Source organism: Centruroides vittatus, unplaced genomic scaffold (assembly GCF_030686945.1).
Source record: "Centruroides vittatus isolate TY-2023 unplaced genomic scaffold, ASM3068694v2 contig_862, whole genome shotgun sequence".
Classification (NCBI taxonomy): Eukaryota; Metazoa; Arthropoda; class Arachnida; order Scorpiones; family Buthidae; genus Centruroides; species Centruroides vittatus.
Window position 1 is genome coordinate 157,514 of NW_027122562.1, and position 23,327 is coordinate 180,840.

At 30.4% G+C, this 23,327-nt stretch overlaps 2 protein-coding genes across 6 annotated transcripts in view; one reads left to right on the forward strand and one right to left on the reverse strand.

The window, feature by feature from the left end:
* The window catches only part of LOC136982662 (uncharacterized), a 57,282-nt gene extending 55,668 nt beyond the window's left edge, over nucleotides 1-1,614 (forward strand). For 3 of the 5 annotated variants that reach the window (XM_067279222.1, XM_067279223.1, XM_067279224.1), the window contains one exon: nucleotides 883-1,614. In XM_067279222.1, coding sequence (XP_067135323.1) covers nucleotides 883-1,329 — 447 coding nt within the window. In that variant the 3' untranslated portion in view covers nucleotides 1,330-1,614. The remainder of the gene's footprint in view (nucleotides 1-882) is intronic. The other 2 variants (XM_067279221.1, XM_067279225.1) reach the window with 2 other exon arrangements.
* A 1,278-nt stretch (nucleotides 1,615-2,892) lies between these two features.
* Nucleotides 2,893-23,327, reverse strand: LOC136982668 (probable rRNA-processing protein EBP2). The gene is made up of 9 exons (XM_067279232.1): nucleotides 23,257-23,327; nucleotides 18,192-18,275; nucleotides 14,351-14,547; nucleotides 13,399-13,522; nucleotides 13,195-13,284; nucleotides 9,082-9,157; nucleotides 7,052-7,121; nucleotides 5,180-5,324; nucleotides 2,893-3,111 (listed from the first exon to the last, which is right to left on the reverse strand). The coding sequence occupies exons 1-9, from the start codon at nucleotides 23,308-23,310 to the stop codon at nucleotides 3,055-3,057; spliced, it is 897 nt and encodes a 298-aa protein (XP_067135333.1). The 5' UTR covers nucleotides 23,311-23,327; the 3' UTR covers nucleotides 2,893-3,054.

A 23,327-nucleotide genomic window follows, 5' to 3' on the forward strand; every position in this document is an offset into this window, starting at 1 on the left:
CATTATGAAATTATTAGAAAAATTTATAGTTGCAAATAAAACAGTCATCAGCTTTAAGCTGTGATAGCATGATCTTATAAATATTTAAAAATCTAGCTTTTATGATCTACTTCACCTGGGTTTATAAAGTACCCATTGCAGTAATTTTTACATCTGGCATCATTAATTGTAAATTTCAAAAAATGTATCTGGTATTACCCATTTTAAGAACATCATCAGAATGCTTATAAACTGTATGGAAAGTATGTTCATAAATACCAGGTTTATAGAAAAATTATTAGTAGTAGTTTGGTTTATTTGGTTAAGACAAGGCAACATGGCAAACTACTGGCAGCTCAAATTCAGTAAAAAAGCTGATATTTGGCCAAATATTTGGTATTTGAAAATGTTAACATCTAAATAATTATTCAGTATTCAGTCCAACCCTAATCATCTAAAAAGAAAACTTCATTTGTTCTATAATAGCTTAACATAATTATTTTTCAAATTTTCTTCCAACTCATTTACATAAATCAAAATACTAACACCAATTAAACAAAAAGTCTAGCTGAGGTAATTCAAAAAATTTAAAACAAATTTACTTAAGAACCAAACCAAACTTCTATTTTGATTTCTTAATGAAATAAAATTATGTGTAGTTTATAATTATGAGACTATAATTGCTTGTTACAATAAATTTTTTAATGCTTATTAAAAATTTTATTAAAAGTTAAAAATTAAGTTTTCTGTGCAATTTCCTAATATAAAATTTTTTTTTACAATAAATAGTGATAACTTTTGGGTCAAACCATGATCTTGGATTAATTCAGTATAATGAAATAATATAAATATATGTTACTATATTAAAATTACTTAATTTTTGATTTCTTCTCTTTCACTTAGGAAAAACTTTTAAATAATTCACACTGGAGAGATTATTCGGTCACTGCAAGCAGTAATTATAGTTATGAAAATTTTGCTATGCAAGAAGATGAAAATAAAATCAGTAAACATCCAGTAGGTTCTGTATCTAATGGAAGTGCCTTGTCACATGCAAACAGTGGGCTTGGACTATCCAGAGTAGGTCCTCCCGATAGGCCTCTGCCTCGTAATAGTGGATACAGTGCAACGTTTGAAAGAATGGCATTGAGACGTGGTAATGGACAGAGTGGATCAAGCCCACCATCTTATGCTACTCATGATAGATCTATGCGATCAATGAGTGCAAATGCATACAGCCAGCAAGAACTGCGGCCAGATTTTTACTTTATGCCCCATCAGAGACGATATTCTGGCGAAGTAGTGAGAGTGTTTGTAGATTATAATAATCCTGAATATACGGGTAAATGAAGATTGCCTTGAAACTACAAAAAAAGACATTTTAAAAAGAAGTAATAGTATTCTTTTAAACAAACAGATACTAAATTTGATTTATCTTCAGTGCTGTATATAATTAGCAAATCAGCCAGTGTAATTAATTGTAAAATAATTATTTGTTTTAATATAATATTATAAATCTGTGCCACATGATTGTTTTTATTTTAACAACATAATGTAAATGTGATATGTGTTTGTGAATTCAAATGTAATTATTTACAATGTAAATAAACTGTGTAATATTAAATAATAAATTTTTTAAGTAATAGAGCTTCATTTATTTACATCTGTAATTACATGTTTATGAATGAATAATATAATCTATCCAATAATTAGCAGATTCATGTCCTGTTTGAGTGGCATGACAAAAGATCTTTTTCAAGAAAGGCTATTGATAAGAATGAAAGAATTTTCATTACATCAATTCTTCTTTTTCTAATTTGCTAATATGAGTATGAAATACACTAATTAGGAACTGGATATGCCATAAATAGGTTTTTACATAATGGATCCAAAAAATTTTTTCAGTACCTTGGTGGTGTTCTGAGAAAAAGAATGACTTGAGAGCTGGAAACATTTGTAAAAGGCTTTGAACATTGGAAATAGTCATTGTCCTTTGCTGTGTTAAGAAGTTGCTGGTCTTCTACAGCAATGAATTCACAGAACTCTTTTAGGGCTTAATATTGACATTAGCGAGGTTGAGGCCAAAGTTTTAACTGCGAAAGTGTGTACGTCAGACATTTGGCGCCGCTTTCCTGTAATCTAGAAGTTTGACAATGGCATTTGGATAGTCAGTGAAATCATGCTTGACATTCCAAATGCCATTATCAAACTTCTAGGCTTACAGGAAAGTGGCGCTGAACGTCCGATCTACACGTTTTCGCGTTTAAAACTTCGGCCCAACCTTTCTATTGTAAATTCAAAAGTAATTATAAATCTTTACTATGAATTTGAAGAACTGAGGAAAGCAACATGGTCATTTGTTCATAGGCCATTCTGACCTGATTGTGATGAGGTGTTGGAAGAAATGCTTATGTCAGGACACACACTGTGGGTAAGCTCTGAATGCCTTAGACAGTAGAGATGATCATCTGATTATGAGAGAAGCATGAACAGATGTAATGGTGTCTTTATCCACACCATCCAGAGACAGTGAAACCTTTGCTACAGATTCCTTTCTCTTCCTGTACTATTAGCAGGATCCCTGAAGATTAAATGTTTTTATGCTGAATAACGAACATAGATGAATTTTCTTTAGATACAACTTGAGCAATTAAAATAGTTACTGTAAAATATACAAGAAAAATGCAATAATCCTACGCGAAAGAATCATTAAATTAATTTTTCATCAATGTGGGAAGAGCCAATTTAAAAATTCAAGGAATGAAAACAACCAAAAAAGGTTAACAATTACAGAATCATTGTTCTAAAGCATGTATCCAAAGCATTCCTAATTTGTAAAATGCTTTAAAAAAACAGTTATATATATAATTGGAGAAGAGAAAATGTAATGATTACAAACTGATAAATTATAAATACAACTACATGTTAATTTAATTAGAAAACAATTAAATGATTACATAAATAAAGTTAAAACAGATATAACAATTTTCAGTTTGTGTATTTTTATTTACATAAAGATTCAGGAAATAACTTTGTTTCAAAACAGGAAAATTATTTTATAAAAAATTTACAAAATTATCTTCGTTTTCTATTTTTCAGTCTTTTTCTTATATTTTTACCAGGTCTCATTTGCTGTAATAAAGAAAAACACTTATTATCAACATTTACTTATTTTAAATAAATTATATATCAATAATTTTGAAAATTAATAAATTATATTTATTTAAGTCCAAAAAAAAAGAAAAACCATTAATTTGGCCTATATTTCAGGGGTTAAAGTTTACCTAGGAAACCCCAACAGCCACACTTCCAGAAACTCGATAGCATTTTCGATTAGAAATGCAAATTTTTAATTTTCATGGGCCCGAGTACACATGTTCTAACCTAACCTAACCTATTCTAATAAATTACCCAATTATTCTTTTCTTCTGTTTGCTGGAATCAAGGAACATGTTCTAACCTAACCTAACCTATTCTATTCCCTAATAAATTACCAATAATTTTGGAAATTTATTAGAATAGGTTAATTAAAACGAAAATTAAAATTTTGCATTTCTAATCATAAATGCTATCGAGATTCTGGAAGTGTGGCTGTTGGGGTTCCCTAGGTAAACTTTAACTATTTCAGGAACTAATGACCAGAACAGTATGAAACTTGTTCTGATCATTTGTTTCTGAGATGTAAAACATTTTATTCACATTCAAAACATTGTATTCTCTATGCAACAAAACAATTGGAAAACAGAAATTTCATGTGAATTATCTCGAATCAAAAACAACAGGAAAAATACTAAGCATCATTGTAAACATTTTGTACAGAAAATGATTAATATGATGAGTGATTCCTCCTGCATGAATGCATGCTGCAGTTATTGTTCATGCTAGTTATAAGATAGTTTATCAGCTCTATTTGGTAGCAAAGTCCATTCATGAATAAGGGCATCTTGAAGCTCTTGATGTGTTTCTGGTGGAGGCTAACAGTATGCGATTTGTATCCAAAGAGCATTCTGCACACATTTTATAAAACTTAGGTCTAGACATGTTGCTTGCCAGTCCATACAACAAATATCTTCACTTTCAATAAATCTGCACATCCAGCATCTCAGGAAAGTCTCACAGGGAGTTCCAAAACCTCATCTCTGTACTCCTTGCAAAATAGCAGAGCTCAGTCTGGCTATTAAGCCCAGATGATGCTATTACCATTGCAAACTGAGTCTTTTCATAATGTTAATGTGACTGTATTGGATACCCCACTCTCTACAGATTCTAATCTGATGAGAATCATTCTGAAAGCTGCATCTTGACTTCCTGTAGAATTTGATGATTTTGCTTATTTTTGGACATGAGTATATACCGTACATATAAAGTTGAATTTCTGTGTAACCAACTACCTCTAGGAAACATAGATAAATGAAAAATATATCAGTAGTGAATATAAAAAAAAGATGTATTTTCAAAATTCCACAGAAAAATTCAAAATTCATTATGTAGGATTCTGTAATATGGAAATCCAACTGTACAGTATATATATATGTGGTGCCCGTCCCCCGCGCTAGCGACATGGTCAAGCCGAATGTCGTGCGCACCCATTCTGGCGCACACGGGAAAAGATGAAGACAAAGCTTAAGCGCATTCTTCTCCCCCGAGGCGAAAAGACAACGACGGTAAGAGTAGGAAAGGAAGAAGCTACGATGTGTCCGCCTCAAGACGATTTGTTAGTGTTCTTTGTGTTGCAACGTCCTCTGTATTATATTAAAGTGTACGTTCTTATATGTTATAAGAAGTTCTTCGTGTTTTCTTAAACTGAGTTCTACATGCGCCTCTTAACGCTCAGCTCAGCCATCCACAGACACCACATATATATATATATGTATAACTCTAAGCACCAGAAAAGCATCTGCATGGGCTGAATTTTGCAAAAATAATTTTATAAAATAAAATCACAGTTAAATTTTAAAAATTTCTTCATTTTTCAAATAATTGCATTTTGTATTTAAAATAAATTGCATTTTTCTGAACTAATTTTGAAAAATATGAGAGAGGTAAACAACTTTATTTGCATTAATCAGAAAAAGGTAGAGTAAAAAACAAAAAAACATTATATATATATATATATATAGTTTGTGCATGTGTATGTGATTTTAAGAATTTAACAACAATATAATATAGGTTTATATGAGAAAAAATGAAGCCCTGTTACCTTAAATTTTTTTCCTGATGGAGTAAATTTCTTGCTTTTGAAACCTGAAATATCCCCGGCACTATTGGCATCATTATATTTTGATCTTTTCTTCTTGCCCCCATAACCATATTTCTCATTTTTCTTTTGTTGTTTTATCTTTGATCTACAGAAATAATTGAAGGAAGCATTAATTCATAAATTAACCATTAAACACTTTATAATTTATATAAAAAGTTTTAAATAGTTTAATACTGAAAAAAATCACACAGTAGAATCAAAACGTCTGCTTATATTACAAGAAATAAAATACTACAGGATTAATCTTTTTTGCAGTTCCAGGCAGTCTTGGGCTCAATAGGAACTCCATGGAATAAACTATGCAGTTCCTATTGAGACCAAGACTGCCTGGTGGTGTCTGTATATTGTGTGTACTGTATTAAATGCAGGTCAGTGTTGTGTAGGCTTAATGGTATATTAATTACCATGGTAGCCAAACCACACTTGCAAGCAACATATAGCTCCCGTATTCTTATAAATTTACTTTTATAGACTTGGTATAAAGTAGTTACACATATGTAATATTTTGGTAGGTGTGCTATTATGTAGTATTATGGATTTTAAATGAAATTTGCAACTTAACCTTGAACAGTCAATTAAAAGCTAAGAATAGATTCATAAAGTTGAGAAAGTTAAATGAATAGTTACCTAACCACTTATAAAATACCAGTAAGGTAATAGTAATATTTATTACAGAACAATAAAAACTATATATAATATAGTTAACAGTAACTATATATAATATAAAATATCATTCCAATAGGTATTTGATTCTATTTCTGATAGATATTCCTATTATGTCAAAGTTTGGCCACTCCTGGCATATTGTTTTTGACTGAAAGAATTACAGCTTTGTGTAATTGTGATATTTCTTGTTTTTTGAAGTGTTTGCAATTAACATGAATGTGAGATTCTATTGAATGCTTTTCTGTAATCTGTCATGTGTAGATTTCTTTGTTATTTGTGCTCAAAGAATAATGGAGTTTATAAGTAATTGTTGTTTGCATTCCATGTCATCATTTCTGATTTCTGACAATGTTTTTGTTAAATTAAGTATGTTTGGTAAATTATGTATTTTGACTCATTTATGCAATTTCTGGCTGGTGGAGTTGGTTAAATGATTCAAAGGGCATGGATTCAAATGGATTTAGGCCTAGTATAAAAATTAATTATTATTTTATTTGCCCATATAAGAAAAAATCTTATTCCTTAATAAGTCAATTCATTTTTACAAAAATTAAGCTAAAAATGATTTTTTGTAATTTATAAAAATAGTATGTAGATTAATCTGCCTTATCTTTCAATTCTACATCTGACCACTTCCATTCCTATGAGTTTATCGTCTAGTTATTTATTTTCTGAAACTAAACTTAAAGCTAAATTGCTGGATTATTTTTCAGATAAAGTTAATTTCTAATTAATTAAATATCCAAATTTATAATAAAGAAAAGTGATATAAACATCCACAAAGCCAAATATTATCAGGCTAGAAATACAAATAGTTTAATAAACAATTTGGCATTAGATGTAATTCTAAAATTATTATTTAAAAATTATTTAATTATTAAACTAATCAAGAGATGGCACCTAACGCCTACCTCTAATGCCAAATTGTTTATTAAATTATTTGTATTTCTAGCTCGATAATATTCGGCTTTGTGGATGTTTATAGCTTTATACGCATCGGGTTTAGTAAAGATGTTTGACTAAAAAAAGTGATTAAGCCATCCATAGAACAATGGATTGATGATTTACTAAATATAGTTTATGACAAATTAGCAATGCAACAAAATTAATATTTCTATTCTAAGTCAAAAGAATATGACTTATTACCTTTTGTTTTTTGATTGCTGAGATTTTTTCGAAGTATCTTGCATAAATGATTCAAAACTTTCTTTCTGACCTACAAAAAATTTTAAAATTATTTTAGAAATAAGAAATTTCTATAAAATTTTAAATATTAATAATTTAAATTCTAAAAAAATATAAACTTATAAAAAATATTTTTTAATTAATAGAATGTTTCTCGTTTTCCTTTTTTCATTTTTATCTAAATAGATCTACACATTACCTAATCAAATGCACAGTTGCATAAGAAAACATGATAGAATTCAAAAGTATCAAAAGTATAGAGAAAAATTTGAATACAAACTATTAATTAAAAAAAAATGAATAAATGCATAATAAATTATCATCCTTGATTTAATAGTAATAATAATGTAGATATTAATACATTAGTAAAAACATTAATAAAAGAAAAGTACTTTATCATCAGAAAGGAAATCATATATACTTCATTACTGCATTCTTCTCTAAATGCATTTAACTAATACTTGAACTTTGAGACAAAAATCTTTAAAATGCAGCCTTTTTTATTCAAATTTCTAACATTTTTGGCCATTTTGAAAGGCCTTCATCACTTCACTATTGATTCTTTTCATTGCTGACATATAGAAATTATTCTTAATTTATTATGAATTGATATATGCACAATACATTTTTATAATTTATGTTTTGTGCATATTATAATTATTATTTCTAAAATTGTTTTACTTAAAACATAGATTTTTACTTGTATAAATGAATTAAATGTATTTTATGTTCTTCTCTAACTAATTTGTAAAATATTTAAAGTCTAATTCTAATTTTAAATCTGCTTCTTTATTCTACTTTGCACAATCTGATGAAGTTCATTATTAAAAAACTTCATTAGGATAAATAAAGCCAATTTTAAAATAGCTAATTAATAGCTAAACTTTTGCACAAACTGTCATGACACTCTGCTTCTATATAACAATAAAAATTTTTGAAATTGGTTGTCATTTATTTCATTCTACGAACATAATAAATTAAAAAAAAATTAAATTCACATTTACAATGAAATAGTATATAATTTATATAAAATCTTTACCACCGTTCCATAAGCTTATTGATAAGCATAAGCATGGAATCAATATGCTTATGAAATAGTAGTAACAGGGTACTTGTTGAACCCCATTGCAAACAGCTTGCATTAATTGTACATATACTCTCTATATCAATATTCTATTATTGAGAATTAATACATTACCTGTATTAAAGTTTGCAGAGGATACATTATTATTTGAATTTTTTGTTTACTTTTATAATCTGTATTAAACTTTTAGCAGGATTAAATATGGTACTCTAATTACAGTTCAATTTATCAATTTTTTTCATAACTCCATTTAAGCGACCATCTCACTTATGTGGCCAGAAATTGTATACTTTAAAGGTGGCCGCATAAGTAAGGTTTTACTTTAATACTTCTAGGAAACATGTCGGGGACACAAGATTTTTTTGTCAAATGTTTTTTTCGAGAACCACTGACTTAAAGTATTACTAAGAATAAATATGTTTAAATATAATTATTATAATAATTATATTCAATTATGTTAATATTTTGCAAATTAAGAAAGAATAAAAGCTTTACAAATTAAAGAAAATGTTATACTATCATCTTTGATCTTTGTCGAATAAAAATATTTCATGAATCATTAGGAGTTAAGCTGAATTTATCATCATTTTAGAAATATCAGCTAAATGACCTCTTTGTTCTCAAAATTCAGCTTTAAGGGGACTACAGTATCCATTAAAAAAAGCATTCTAATAGAAAGTACTGTGTCATTGAAATTGGCTTAGTAAATCAGAATTTACATTTCATAAATATTTTTCTCAAATAATATAAAGTACGTCTACTAAGTATTAAACAACATTAAAAACTAAAATAAATTTACAGTACTTAAAATTATAAAGTAAAATTAGACAATTTGAAAATTCAACTGATAGAATGTTCCAAAATAATTACTATGTTACAATATGTTTAACAGCTTAATAAATTATACCTTTCTTATATTTTTTAACAGATTCAAGTAATTCTTTTTTCTCTTTCTGTCTTTTCTGAAGAACTTCATGTTGAATCTACAAATAAAATATTTTATAACTATTACTACTAAGTAATATTTGATTCATATAAAGTTAAATGTTTAAAATAAACTTATATTTATTTTACTCCAAACTTTTGTTTACACTCGTATTCCACTTAAAGCAGTCCCATTCTGCACTATTTCACTAATATACTCCCTGATAACTTGTTTCATTTAAATCATTTGATGCAGTCAGTCAGCCAATCATGGTAATTTGTTTTGTGTTCTTGTATTTGATTAGCTTTTGTGCATATTCTGTGATACATTTTTAGTATATTTTATCATATCAAGAAGAAAATATGCAAATGACAAATACAAAAGAAAGTAATTTCTCTGAATATAAAACTACAAGTCAAATAGAAACTGAAGTTGCGGATGCTTCTTTCAGTTTGGCATTATACACAATAATGAAACGTCTATGAAATGTAGATAAGGTTAAATTGTAAACTACAAGTTAAATCATAGTTGACAATCTGTTATTGGCCACAAGATGATTGTAAAATATGTTCTTCTTCTAGTATAAGAAATGAATATATTTGTAGCAAACAGATGTAAATAATAGATTAGATAGTGTCTGAAATAAGATTGAAAAATAATTTCTAGTGTAAGAGAACAAAATATTTTCATGAATTTTAATGACATAGTTTTATTATTTTTTTCCATGAATAAATGATGCATTCATTGATATTTTATTAAAACATTTTTCCACATCAAAAGCTGACTTCTTTGATGCACTGACAATAATAATATATTTCACATACAGTAGTGAACCGAAAATCAGAATCAATTGGGGACTGGGGTTGTTCACATTAGGAATTTGTTCCGATTACGGATTATGTACGAAAAAATATATTAACCTGTCCAATGTTCAAATTTTTCTCCGTTGCGTGTCGCTTCGTGTTGAATTTTCGTCAATTTTAAGCCTAACGAAAATTTTTATAATAATAATCGAGGCTATCGTATCGTTAAAAATTATTTCTGCATTTTGTACAAACAAAATAAATATATTGAAGAATATAAAAACATGAAAATTATACTTTAGAAGTAAATTTAGTATCAAAAACGTTCGATTCAGCACAACACAGTTTGACTGAAAATTGTGCCGATTACTGGCGATTCTGATTACCGGGGTGCCGATTTACGAGTCTATACTGTATTTTTTTTTTTTTTTTTTTTTTTAATCATCTTTCATTCGTACTCAACATGATTTAATCAGGCTTAGTTTTTTCCAGTGAGTGATAAAGACTTCTAAATAATAAAATTTATATTCAGTCCTACTTCTTTTTGTAGTGATTAGCATTTTATCTCAAATATTCAATGACTTTTTTCTCTGTAATTCAGATTTTTTATTGTTGAAATCAGTTATTTGATGGAAAGGATAGCATAATTATTTTATATGTAATGCAATTTTTGCTTTTCCGGTTGTATATATAACAGATGGAAAGTATGACACTCGGTCAAAAAATGACACCCCAAAACTTTTAAATTCTTGGACTCGAGAACCTTGAAACTTTGAGAAATTCAAAAATTTGGGAGTTTTTCTGTATGTATGATATAGAAAAACTCCCAAATTTTTGAATGTTAGTGTGGATGTGTGAGTGTGTGGTGGGTGGATGATGCAATTTTGTTCGCCCTGTTTGAAGCTTAATAACTCTTGTGCTTTTTGTTGAAAATTTCTGAAATTTTACAGGAAGGTATGTGTATTAGGGAATTGATGCTATTAAATTTTGGTGATTAAAGGTCAGGGGTGAGGAGGTAAAGGGAGTCATGTGTATCTCCAATAGGATCAGACTTAATGACGATTTTACTTGCTATTAGTATTTATAATTTTTTATACCCTCCCTACTTCAAAATTAATCTTTTTGTCATTTCATAATAATTAAAATATGAAGTTTTTGTAAATAAAATATAGCAGATAGCACCACCAAATGTTGTCGGGAAAGTCAAGCAACTTGTTGCTGGATTTTTTTCATCCATCTGATGCTGAATAATGATAAATCATTTGATCTGATCAATCTACAGAGTCCATATGGTAATTCCATTTGTGATTCCCTGACCAATTATGACATTATTCCGACTTATTAATGTTTCTGCATGTCCCCTTTCCATTACATAATATTTGGTCAAATCTATTTAAGCTTATTTTGCACATATTTATCTAAATTTTTTATTAAAAAAACACTTTATTCACTTACAAGCAATGAAAAACTTCACATAAAATTGATTACATAAATAGCTATGTCATTTCTACATCACATAAAAAATTTTTAAAAATAATTCATAAATTTTATTTAAATAAGAAAAAGATTCGTATTGCATTGTAAAATCAAATTTTCTTAAAGTGAGTTATAAGCTGATAAGTGTGCAAGTAGAAGAAAATTTTCATAATGTCGAAGAAATTGCAAAGGAAATATGAACAAAAATGTAAGAAAATGTATGTATATCATTGGTAAGAAAAATTTAAAAGGAATCAGAAAATCCCAAAATGACTAATGCTGAATGATGCAGATTGTATAGAGAGTATAAGAAAACAGAGCATGTCAACTCAGATGCGTATATTTAGAGTGCCCCACCACCTGAACTGAGATATTGACTTTTGAATGTGATAACCACCAAGACTATTCATTTACATCTTATTCTTCCTCTAATAACACAAAAGTGGATTCATGCCTTAAACCAGGGATGGGCAACCTGTGGCCTGTGACGCATAAAATGTGAATAAATATATCAATTTCCCAGCTTAAGGAAGTATGCAGCAAAAATTCAAACGTTATTTTTACAACTTACGTATGTGAATAGTTTTTCCCGCAATGAATTTAGAAAAAATTAAAATAAGAAACCGGCTAACAGACACATCGAAACTAATTTAAAACTAGCAGTGACGAATATTTAACCAAATATTTCCAATATATTACGTTTACATCAGTTCCAGAATCTAAATTATATACTTATGCTAATTTATAATTACTGTATATATGAATAAATAATTCTGATTTATCAACATTTTTTCCCTCTTTCTCTTGTATGCGGCCCACATCAGTTCAAAAGTCTTAAAATGCGGCCCTTACATAGAAAAAGGTTGCCCATCCCTGTCTTAAACCATTGTAAATGTGTCCCATACACAACAACCCTCATAATTTTTTTTACTTTTGCAACATTTGGTTAACTTATTGCAGTTAGTTGATGCCATGGGGGAGACAAAGAACCATCAGCTGGCTTAACGATATCATGTACAGGATATTTTGGAATGTGTGGCAGTAAGCCTATTTGAAAAGTTTCATGTAAAAATAAGCTTTTGTTACCCATTTGAAAGAAGAATAAATATTATAAACTGATTACTGAATACAGTAATGTGTCTAATTGAGAATGGCATTGAGCAGCAGAGTTCACCAAATAAAACAGAAGTAGTCAATATATTAAATACATTTATCTAGTCATTTTTAGAATCAATTCAGCATGTAGAATTTCAATGAATTCTGGAGTTGAATAAAAAATATTTTCTTTTTTCATTCATTCAATAATACTTTCTGATTTAAACAAGGAATGATAATCATTGTTTGCATAATTAAATATCCGATTAATTTATTAATACACTCAAACTAATGCTAAGAAAATTTTAAATTTCTACATAATTTCACAAATAATAATAATATCAAAAGTCTTCTCTTCATCTTTTTCTGTTACAGTAGTGTAATTCAAATTTTGTTTCGTCATATTTTTATTTATATGAAAATACTTTAACATTTGCTTGAGAAATATGCTGTTATATGTAAAAGAATTATGATTAAAACAACATGATTTGAATTAATACTGTTGCATAGGTATTGCAATAGGAGAATTATTCAAATCTTTAGATAGAAATTATATAGAAAAGCAAATTGCATATTGGTAATTCTTTATAATTTTCTGATGTAATCCTTTCTTCATTTTCTCACATAATTTCTTTCGACAATGTTGAAAGAATTTTTGAAATTTATTATATAGAATAATTTTCATTGTAAGAAACAATAAGTTTATTTAAAATATATTTACCTGCTTTCCATATTTCTTTAATTCACGTAACTTCCTTGCTTTCTCAGATCTTTCAATAGCTAACTGTTTATTTAAAAGTTTCTCTCTGATCTAAAATAAATTTTAAGGAACTTAATTTTTTAATACAACTTTTATTAATTCTATCATAAAACTTCTTAAATATAAATTCAAAACACATGCATAATGAATTATATATTAACATACCTTTTTCATATGTTCATCACTTTTGGCCATTTCAGCAAAATAATCATCTGGTCTTTTAGTGGGAATACCCAGTTTTTTAAGACGAGGAATGCATTCCAATACTGCACCTTGTGCTTGACGGTAGCTAAGTAATTTTAAATATTAAATAAATTAAAGGAGGATGCACACATGCGGCACGGCAAGGAAAAGCAGTGATGCAAACGCATCTTCGCCGCGCGGCAGCTAGACCACACAAGCAGCAATCCGTTTACATTTCGGCGCATGCGTTCAGTATTCAAGGTGGCGAACAATATCGAAGTTCCGCTATCCACGTGTTTACAAATTTTGTTTTGTACGGCTCGTTTTATTTAGCTAGAAGATTTCGTTGAAGATTCGAATGAATATTTTGGATTAGAGATATCGTATTGGCAAGAATCTTGCCGAGATATTTTGTTGGATCGATAAAGAACTGATGTACAAAATAGGCTTATTCTTCGATTAAGATCTCTCGATAAAGAATACTATTTCGAGTAAGATTCGGTTGTTTTGTTCTTTGAATTAAATAATATGATTACTGTATCTGTGTAGAATTTGTGTTAAATTTATTATTCTTTCCTCTTTATTCTGATGTTAGTTATCGGTTAACCACGTTCTGTCTCGGTTAACCACGTCGAACTTTCCGCCATTAAAACACCACGTGATTGTATTTTCTCACGTGACTGCCATACGAAATGTTATTGGCTGATAGAAACGCGTCTTGGCGGCGGCCGCCGCAAAAGATAGAATTCGACCAACTTTCGCGGCATGAGAAAAGCGGCATGAAATAGACCTCTGCGGCGAAAAAAAGTGACGTCATTCTGCCACTTTTCCTTGCCGCGCCACATGTGTGCATCCGGCTTAAAACATTAAAGAGCTAACACAATTTAATTAAGAATGTTTTATCATAATATTAAATTTCTTAAATGGAACTTACAAAGTTAATTCTCTTTTAAAATCATTTTGGGCATCATCATCTGCTGAATTAACTCCTTTTGATTTATTTGATGCTTCTAACTCCCCAAATTCCTTTTGCATCTCATAAGTCATTGGTGCCAAGTCATTTGACAAATCCAAAAATTCAACCCAATCCAAATGCAATTTAAATTCTCCAAGTTTTGATTTCATTCTTGCCTTAATTATTAAAAATAAATAATATAAAGCAAACATATAATCAATTTTTAAAATTATAAACAAATTTCCAATTAATTCTGACTAAATTTTATACTATAATAATCACAATTGTCATCAGTTAGAATATTTTTGTCAAATAAACAGGGAATTCTACAGTCTTATTTATGATACTGGATTCTTCAGTTCGTTAGATTTGAATATCACATATAAAGTATGCATCTGAATATGATAATATTTTAATAGTTTTACCATTTTTTTTAATTTAAAAATAATCATAATTTAGATGCAAGAATATAGTGTGAGGGCCAGATCGAATGGAAATGTAAAGAACCTTTCACTTCTTCCCCTCTTTCACAATTTTTGCCAATCTTATGACTGGAGAATGATTACATTTCCTTCTCTGAAGTTGTTTCCTTTCTCAGGGAACTCATCGAATGTGTCATGAAGAACTAATTGCTAAAATTCACGATTGGCGAAAGGGAATAATATGATTCGGGATATAAAGAGGAAAGACTCAAGGACGAGAGAGGGGGATTGGCATCAGAGAAGATAGTACTGGTGTGCGGGCCAACGAAAGGACATGTCGACATTCGAACCAACCTCCAATACAGATGATTTAAGTGATCCTCGAAGGAACCGGGCCCATCCAACCCAACCGACCGACAATTCCAGAAGGGTCTCCCTCAACCCAAGACACTCCATCCAAGCAAGCAAAGAGGTATGATAACGAATCAATGTAAACTCTCTCTCTCGGACCCCCCCTTAGGGATAGGGGCAGGCAAGGTTGATAGTATCGCGGCACCTAATTATTGTCATATACTTCTCTTGTAAACCTTGTCACCGGTGCTGCCAATATTCATATGCTACGCTAACGTTTTCGGCCCTTCACTAGGTCCTTCTTCAAGCGAAAATTTATTCGATTTTCTTTTTGACCGTTAGATCGAAGAATATCCGCGTTTTGGATAAAATTCGAATTGTTCGATTTCGGAATTGAACAATTCGAATTTTATCCAAAACGTGAATATTCTTCGATCTAACGGTCAAAAAGAAAATCGAATAAATTTTCGCTTGAAGAAGGACCTAGTGAAGGGCCGAAAACGTTAGCGTAGCGTATGAATATTGGCAGCACCGGTGACAAGGTTTACAAGAGAAGTATATGGTTTTCACCCCGGTGTGTATAGATGAACTGAATTCTAATTATTGTCTTTAAGCATGTGTCATCTAATAAATTTTGGTTTCATTTACTTGAATATTGCCATTGCCTTACTGACAACCCCTCCCACCTCCTCCACTCGACCTGACAAAAATAATCCCGACCCCTCGAGATCATTATACAGCCAACCTGACTAGTGGGCAGGTTTCACTGACCTGTTTGCTGACAAAAAGAAATACGACTCTGTCATACTTCCTGGGTTACCCACAATAGTTTTTAGAAAATAAATAATAACTGTAGTGAAAAAATGAGTATAAATTCATGTATTTCCTTTGGAATTAGCACAAGGCTGTTGAGAACAAATCATACAGGAACACTGAGTGGAAAAAATATGTTTATTGACACAAAAGGATATGCATTTCAGGCTTAATAACATGCCAACTTTAAATTTTGATAATATCTGGAATTATGTAATTTAAATACATTTCTTAGCAAGTTAATAAAATTTTATTTAACAATTATTAAAAAATATCTAATTTCAAAATTCAAATTTAAATAATATCTGAAAATTATTTAATTTAAAACCATTACTATTTGTTTAGAAATACTGTGTTACTACTACTTTATAACAAATTAAATGTTTAAATTTAAAATGACTTGATTTCAATATTATATTTCATTTGTATTTGATCTGAAGATGCAAAAGTAAACTAAAACACTCACTGAAATTAATTTGTTTTTTTTTTCTGAATTTATGTATCATGAATCCTGCTTATTAATGAGGTTACAATTTATTCTAAACCTACCTAATGGAATTAATGCAAAAATATGGGCTGACAATCTACCTCCTAAATGTTCATATCCACAAATCACTGTCATAATCCAAACATATGGAATATTGTACTGACAATTCTTAAAAGGTTGTCAAAATGTAAACAACACATTGTTCAGTATGTATAGATAAAGGTCATTCAAATATAACATTTGCACAGGAAAAGGGAATATGTAACAATGTTTGATGGATTGGGAAGTGTCAACAGAATGACGATGTCCTAAAAATTCTCAAAAATTTTCCTATTTGAAATAATTCTTTTGCCAAAATCTTTATGAAGTATTTTAATCAATGATCATGCAGCAAGTTTTTGCTTATTTAAATTGTACTTTAGAAGAAGCACTGTACTAAATATACTCCGTTGGCAGTACTTTAGAAGAACTTTCAGTATAAAAGGATAAAGGCAACAATGGCAGCCGAAGTTTTCATCTCTAAAATGAAAATGTCAAATGACGAGCACTGCTATCTTGTAAGCGGCACTTGATGTTTGACATTCACGTTTTAGAGATGAAATCTTTGGCTACAACCTCGCTAATATAATCTTTACAGATACAGATTATATATGAAATACTGCTGTACATGGTATATAACATATTACCTTTAGTCTAGGAGTTACTTAGTACACTGCCATCATTCTTCTTGGTAAATCAGTTAATTTCATTTTTTCTATATTGGCCTATTTTTAAAATTAATTTTGCCCTGGCAGGAAATACAAATAAATTAATATATTGTAATCTGTTTTACAGAAATGCTTGACTTTAATATCTAGGGGTGGCAGTCAAGCATAACAGCAGCATGAGGGTATCTAAAAATTGATGACAAAATGTGACAGGAGGACAGGTAGTCAAAAAGGGCTTAAAATTGGTAATAGCATATTTGAATGACCCTATATTTGCGACTTTTCCAAAACAACTAATGTCTAAGACAAACTGTGAAATACAATCTTGAATCATCAAGCTGTCTGGATATTAATGATATGATAGTATAAATAATATAGAAATTAACAAACAATACAATAACCTAAAAAACCAGCAACAATAATATTTTAAACAAAGTGCGAATGTTTTTGCCCTTGTTGAACGAACATCATCAGGGAATAACCTGTTGAGAAAACACCAGGGATTACTGAACACGTGTGTAGGAGGAAGGTTGTATGACATAGGATGGAAGGTGAAGGAAGGGGAAAGGGAGAGCTTATAATTCATAGAATGACCTCCAGGCTGTGGGAAAGGAGTCAATGTTGCAATAGTTTATGGCTGAGTTATGGTGGGTGGCCTTGTAAATTTCCACTTGTTCCAGATGTTTAAGGACATATTGTTTAGATGTGTTATGTAAGAGATGTGCCTCGTGGAAATCTATCTGGATGCCTGGATTGGATGGCTATCTACACATGGACTTTTTTTTATTATCAAAGAGATGTACAGTACTTACACTGTGTGGTGTAAGTACTGTACATCTCTAATTTTTATTATATTCATTATTTTAATTATATTTGCTTTTCTTATTAAAAGTTTTTTAAAATTAAATATAAATGTATCTTTTTTAAATATATTTTAATCAATCTTCCAAATTTACAAATTACATTTATGATTGAACAAATTGCAAAAGTAACATCAAATAAAACTTAACAAAGTTTTAAATTATTTTTGAACCACTTACCACATTATTTACATGTTTTTTCTCTTGTGGAACCAATGCATTTAAGCCTTTTCCAAGTTTACCTTCTGCATGAAGTTTTTGTAACTGAAATTCAAAAATCATATTCATAAACACTCAATGTGCAAAATTTTACAATACAGGGTGAACCAAAAGTAGGTGAATAGTAAATGATAATGTTTATTTTGAAATTATATATACTACTGCATTCAATTTTTATGTATATAGTAATGAGCAATTATTTATTGTGACATCATCACAATGCTAGGCTGCAATTTTTAATCATATTTTTAATTTATTGAATTTAAAATATATGCTCTCCACCTCAAATTAGTAATGGCTTGCCCTGTACATACCTTTCAGGGAAAAATTTTTGAATTGAAATAATATGACTTCTGACTTTCATCAAAAGTTTGTATATAGTAAATCGGGGCCTCCTGCCCCTAAGGTTTCCATATCAGGCCTTGTCTTTCATCTATCTAACTCCATTCTCAAGATTAAGGAAAGACAGATGGATGGACAACAGTAAAAATTTTTAGGGTCTACAATTTTTTTCAAATTGCAGCTCAATAATAAAGAAATTATAAAATAACATAAAAATATAATACAGACATCTCATAGTTATAACATGGTACAGATCTTATTCAATTACTTTCCACCTATTTTTGGTTCACCCTGTTAATGGAAATTCTACAAAATGTAAATTTTAAAATAAAGATTATTGATTATTATTGGAAACTTATAACTTAATCAAAGCAATTTAACGAATAATTATATTTTAAGTAGGATGACAAAAAACTATCATCATTTAATAAAATTTTTTTATTAAAAATCTCATTTTCCCCCTGATTTACCTTGATGCCAATGTATTTATTGTTCATTGACAAATGAAAATTTATATTTCAATATATTGGGTTGTTCGGAAAGTTCGTAGCGATTTTTGATAGCCGACAGTTGAGACACCGATTGACGCAAAAATGATTAGAATTGTACAAACCAATGAATATTACGATAAATGACCTTGAGACACGTCCGTTACAAAAAAACCGTTAAGATTATTCAAATAGCGTTTAATTTGGCTCATTGCAAAAATGGATGCGAACAACGTGCATTATCGACACTTGTTTCTTTTCTTTTTTCGTAAACGCAAAAATGCTGTACAAACAGCAAAAAAGATATGTGATGTTTATGGTGGGAGTGCTGTATCAGAATCAACTGTTCGAAAGTGGTTTGCAAAATTTAAAACGGGTAATTTCAGCCTTGAAGATGCTCCTCGCTCAGGAAGACCTCCTGTTATTGAAGAGGACCAGATCAAAGCATTATTGGATGAAAACCCTCATTACACAACTCGAGAGATTGCAGACATAGTGAAGTCATCAAACAGTACTGTATTTCAACGTCTAAAGAAGCTCGGATACGTGAATCGTTATGACATTTGGATACCTCACGACTTAACGGAAAAAAACTTACTGGATCGCATCTCCATTTGTGATTCTCTTGAAAGACGAAATGAAAATGACCCTTTTCTGAAGCGTTTAGTGACAGGTGATGAAAAGTGGATCATTTATAACAACATCAGCCGAAAACGATCGTGGGGTAAGAAAAATGAATCACCATTAAAAACTCCAAAGGCCGGTCTTCATCCAAAGAAGGTCATGCTCACTGTCTGGTGGGATTGGAAAGGAATCCTGTACTATGAGCTGCTTCCACAGAATCAAACAATTGATTCTGATAAGTATTGTTCCCAATTGGATAAGCTGAACATGGCAATTAAAGAAAAACGTCCGGAACTGGCCAATAGAAAAGGCATTGTGTTTCACCAAGATAATGCCAGACCTCACACGTCTTTACGAACACGCCAAAAATTATTGGAACTAGGCTGGGATGTTTTACCCCACCCCCCTTACTCACCCGACCTTGCCCCGTCGGACTACCATTTGTTCCGTTCTCTACAAAATTCCCTTCATGATAAAAACTTTTGATACTTTGGAAGCTTGCAAAAACCACGTGGATCAGTTTTTCGCGGAAAAAACTGGAAAGTTCTACGAAGAGGGTATCATGAAGCTGCCCCATAGATGGCAACACGTCATTAAAACAATGGAGCATACATAATGGAATAAAAGTATATTTTTAGTATTAAAACAATTTCTTTTATTTCTCTTAAAAATCGCTACGAACTTTCCGAACAACCCAATAATTGAATGTGTCCAGGAAAAAATGAGACAATTCCATTAGGACAACTTTTTTTATTACATCTTCATGTTGATCCCATAAAGTCACACCTTGCAGCAATTAAGATTTCTTTTTCCATTATAAATGACAAAAAGCCATAATTAAAAATGTGCATGCAAGAAAGACAGCAACATCTCCCAGAATGGTTCCTTTGTTTTCTGTAAAACAGTATTCAACTTGGCAGAATGAGAACCAGATATGTGCAAGGTTTTACCACAAAAACAAAAGAAACAGGTTGTGACTTAAGTCATTCAAAAATAAATAACTCACTACTCACCACACCAAAATTACTTCCAAAAAATTACGTACCCAGAACCTTTTATGGTGTGGTAACTCATAAATATTGTCACAGAAATGTTTTTGAACCCCTTCTGGGCTCTGCTTCAGGCTCCAAATCGTTTCTAGATGAATGTTTGATTGCCGTTAAAAATTTGTTCAATTGGCATGTCAAATGAATATTTTGAACTGATCGAACTGATATTTCAACGACATGCCAATTGAATGAATTTTTAACGGCAATTGAACATCCATCTAGAAACAATCTGGAGCCTGAAGCAGAGCCCAGAAAAGGTTTGAAAACGTTTCTGTGACAATATTTATGAGTTACCACACCGTAAAAGGTTCTGGGTATGTAATTTTTCGGAAGTCATTCAAAAGTGTATTGTCAGCATTAGTTTAACAACAAGCTTGGGATAAATATCATCTACTTGCCTTAACCTAATAACCGGATGTTAATGTTCTATACTTGCTTATAGAACATTAACACTCTGGTTATTAGGTTAAGGCAAGTAGATATTTATTCATTCTGGTGTGGTGATAGTCAAGCTCTAAATAAATAGTGTCAGCAAAAAGAAGTCACTAAATCCGGAACTTGTTACTGGTGTAATTTGCGTTAAAAAATCTTCTTTTCACAAACGTTTCCAAACTTTTGAGATAGTTCTTCTTCAGGCAAAGAAATTCCATTGGAACGCTTCCGTTGGAAAAAATGGAACGTGGATATTTAAACAAAAACCGAATATTCGCATAATGGAACTCATTGAGATGGGCTTGTGAATAGATTTTTTCATCCAAATTGCACCGGTAACAGGTTCCAGATTTAGTATTTCAGCACCAGTGTCAAGGAGAAGTTGAGTTTCTCAAAAAAAAGTCAGTTTCTGCCACATAGGAATGAGACAAGTTACTGGCACTAGACAAACACTGGAGAAGTGTGCAGATGAGTGAATCTGTCTAGTGCCAGTAACTGTATAACTAATATTGAAATTATTTTTATTGACTGTTACTAATGCCATGACTACTTTAATCAACCTGTAAAGCTAGTGTGAAAGTGTGAGAAAAATATTATTATGGTGTTGCAAATATTATTATTTATAACATAATAGTTTAGTTAAGAGTCAATCAAAAGAATTAAGATTTATGAATTAAAATTTGTATGTGTTTGTATGTTTTAACTAAAAAGATAAGAGAAAGAAAATAATAAGCAATTACCAAATAAAGAAATGAGATTTAAAACTGAAACCAAAATGAAAGCATTGTGTACATATGAAAATAAATAGAATGTAAATAATTTTGAAACAACTAGTAAGCCAGCATTGAGAACTTAATGGCTGCAATATTATATAAAGCTAAAGATAATTGAATTTTAGTCATAGAATTATAAACACAACTAAACACGAGAAAAGAATAATACACAACGAATACAGAAAACAAATATTAATCATTACAGAATTTCATGTTTGTGCCATTTGCAGCTACACAGTTCCCGACTCAAGAGTCATCAAGTCTTAGATCAGATATTGAGTCTGAGTATTTACAATCAGCCTGAGTCCAAATCTGGATACCTGAACCCAAAAAACCCTACATGTGACCACAATTTTGTTGCAATAAAGAAAGTAAAACACCATTACAGATTGTATGTATCATGACATCATTGTTACTGGACTGTCAGATGCCTCCGTTGTTGTCATTGACCCTGCTATGATCAAGAACTTTAATGATTAGTGTTCCAAATACTACAAAAGGAATGTGAGCAAAGACAGGCACTCTGCAGAGAGAAAAGTTAAAAAGGTCATGAACTGTATCAACATTCAACATGTTTGTTTTCCATAAAGATGAACATCGGATATCCCTTTATTGATGGTCTGGGATTTTTGAAGTGGACTGCAAAAGATGACACCATGGCCAGTGCCATTCCCATAAGAGAATAAGCACACACAAAAGGTGCCAATAATGAAGCAAAGATTAAAGATCTTAAAAATATATATACTTTAATACAATATGTACTGTACCTCAGGAACACTAATTTTTAAAGTGACATTATGAACTGGCCAACAGTTCACAAATACATAGAAAACGATTGTTGAAAATTTAAACACATATAAACCCAAAACTTATATTTTGCAGTTACGGTAATAAAATCATGGTGCTCAACAGTAACTTATTTTTTTTTTTAGGCCTACAAAACTACGGAGATGACCTAAGAACACTCAAAGACCCATGGAATATACGGGGGATTGTAATTTTATCCCATACAATATTTGGCTGTTTTTCTTGTTATAATCGCTCAAATAGCACATAAAAAGGAACAATTTCGCTGTTTGCAGGTAAAAGGGAGATAACTCCACACATTTTAAATGGCTTTTTTATTACAAACGTGACCTTATAAAGTTTACGTATTGAAAACAATGTCATTTCGCTGTAAGAAACCGTAGCACAATAAAGTAAACGAACTGAAGTTTGTAAAATCACAAAATGGTTTTAACGTTTTTCTGTAAAATTGGAACTTGTGAGCAGTCCCATTTTTCCTACACACATTCAACTACAAGTATTTTGAATTTACCTCAGCATCTGAATCGAAATCAGATTCACGTGTATCGTCACTGGACGTCGACATCTTGAAAACACAAAAAT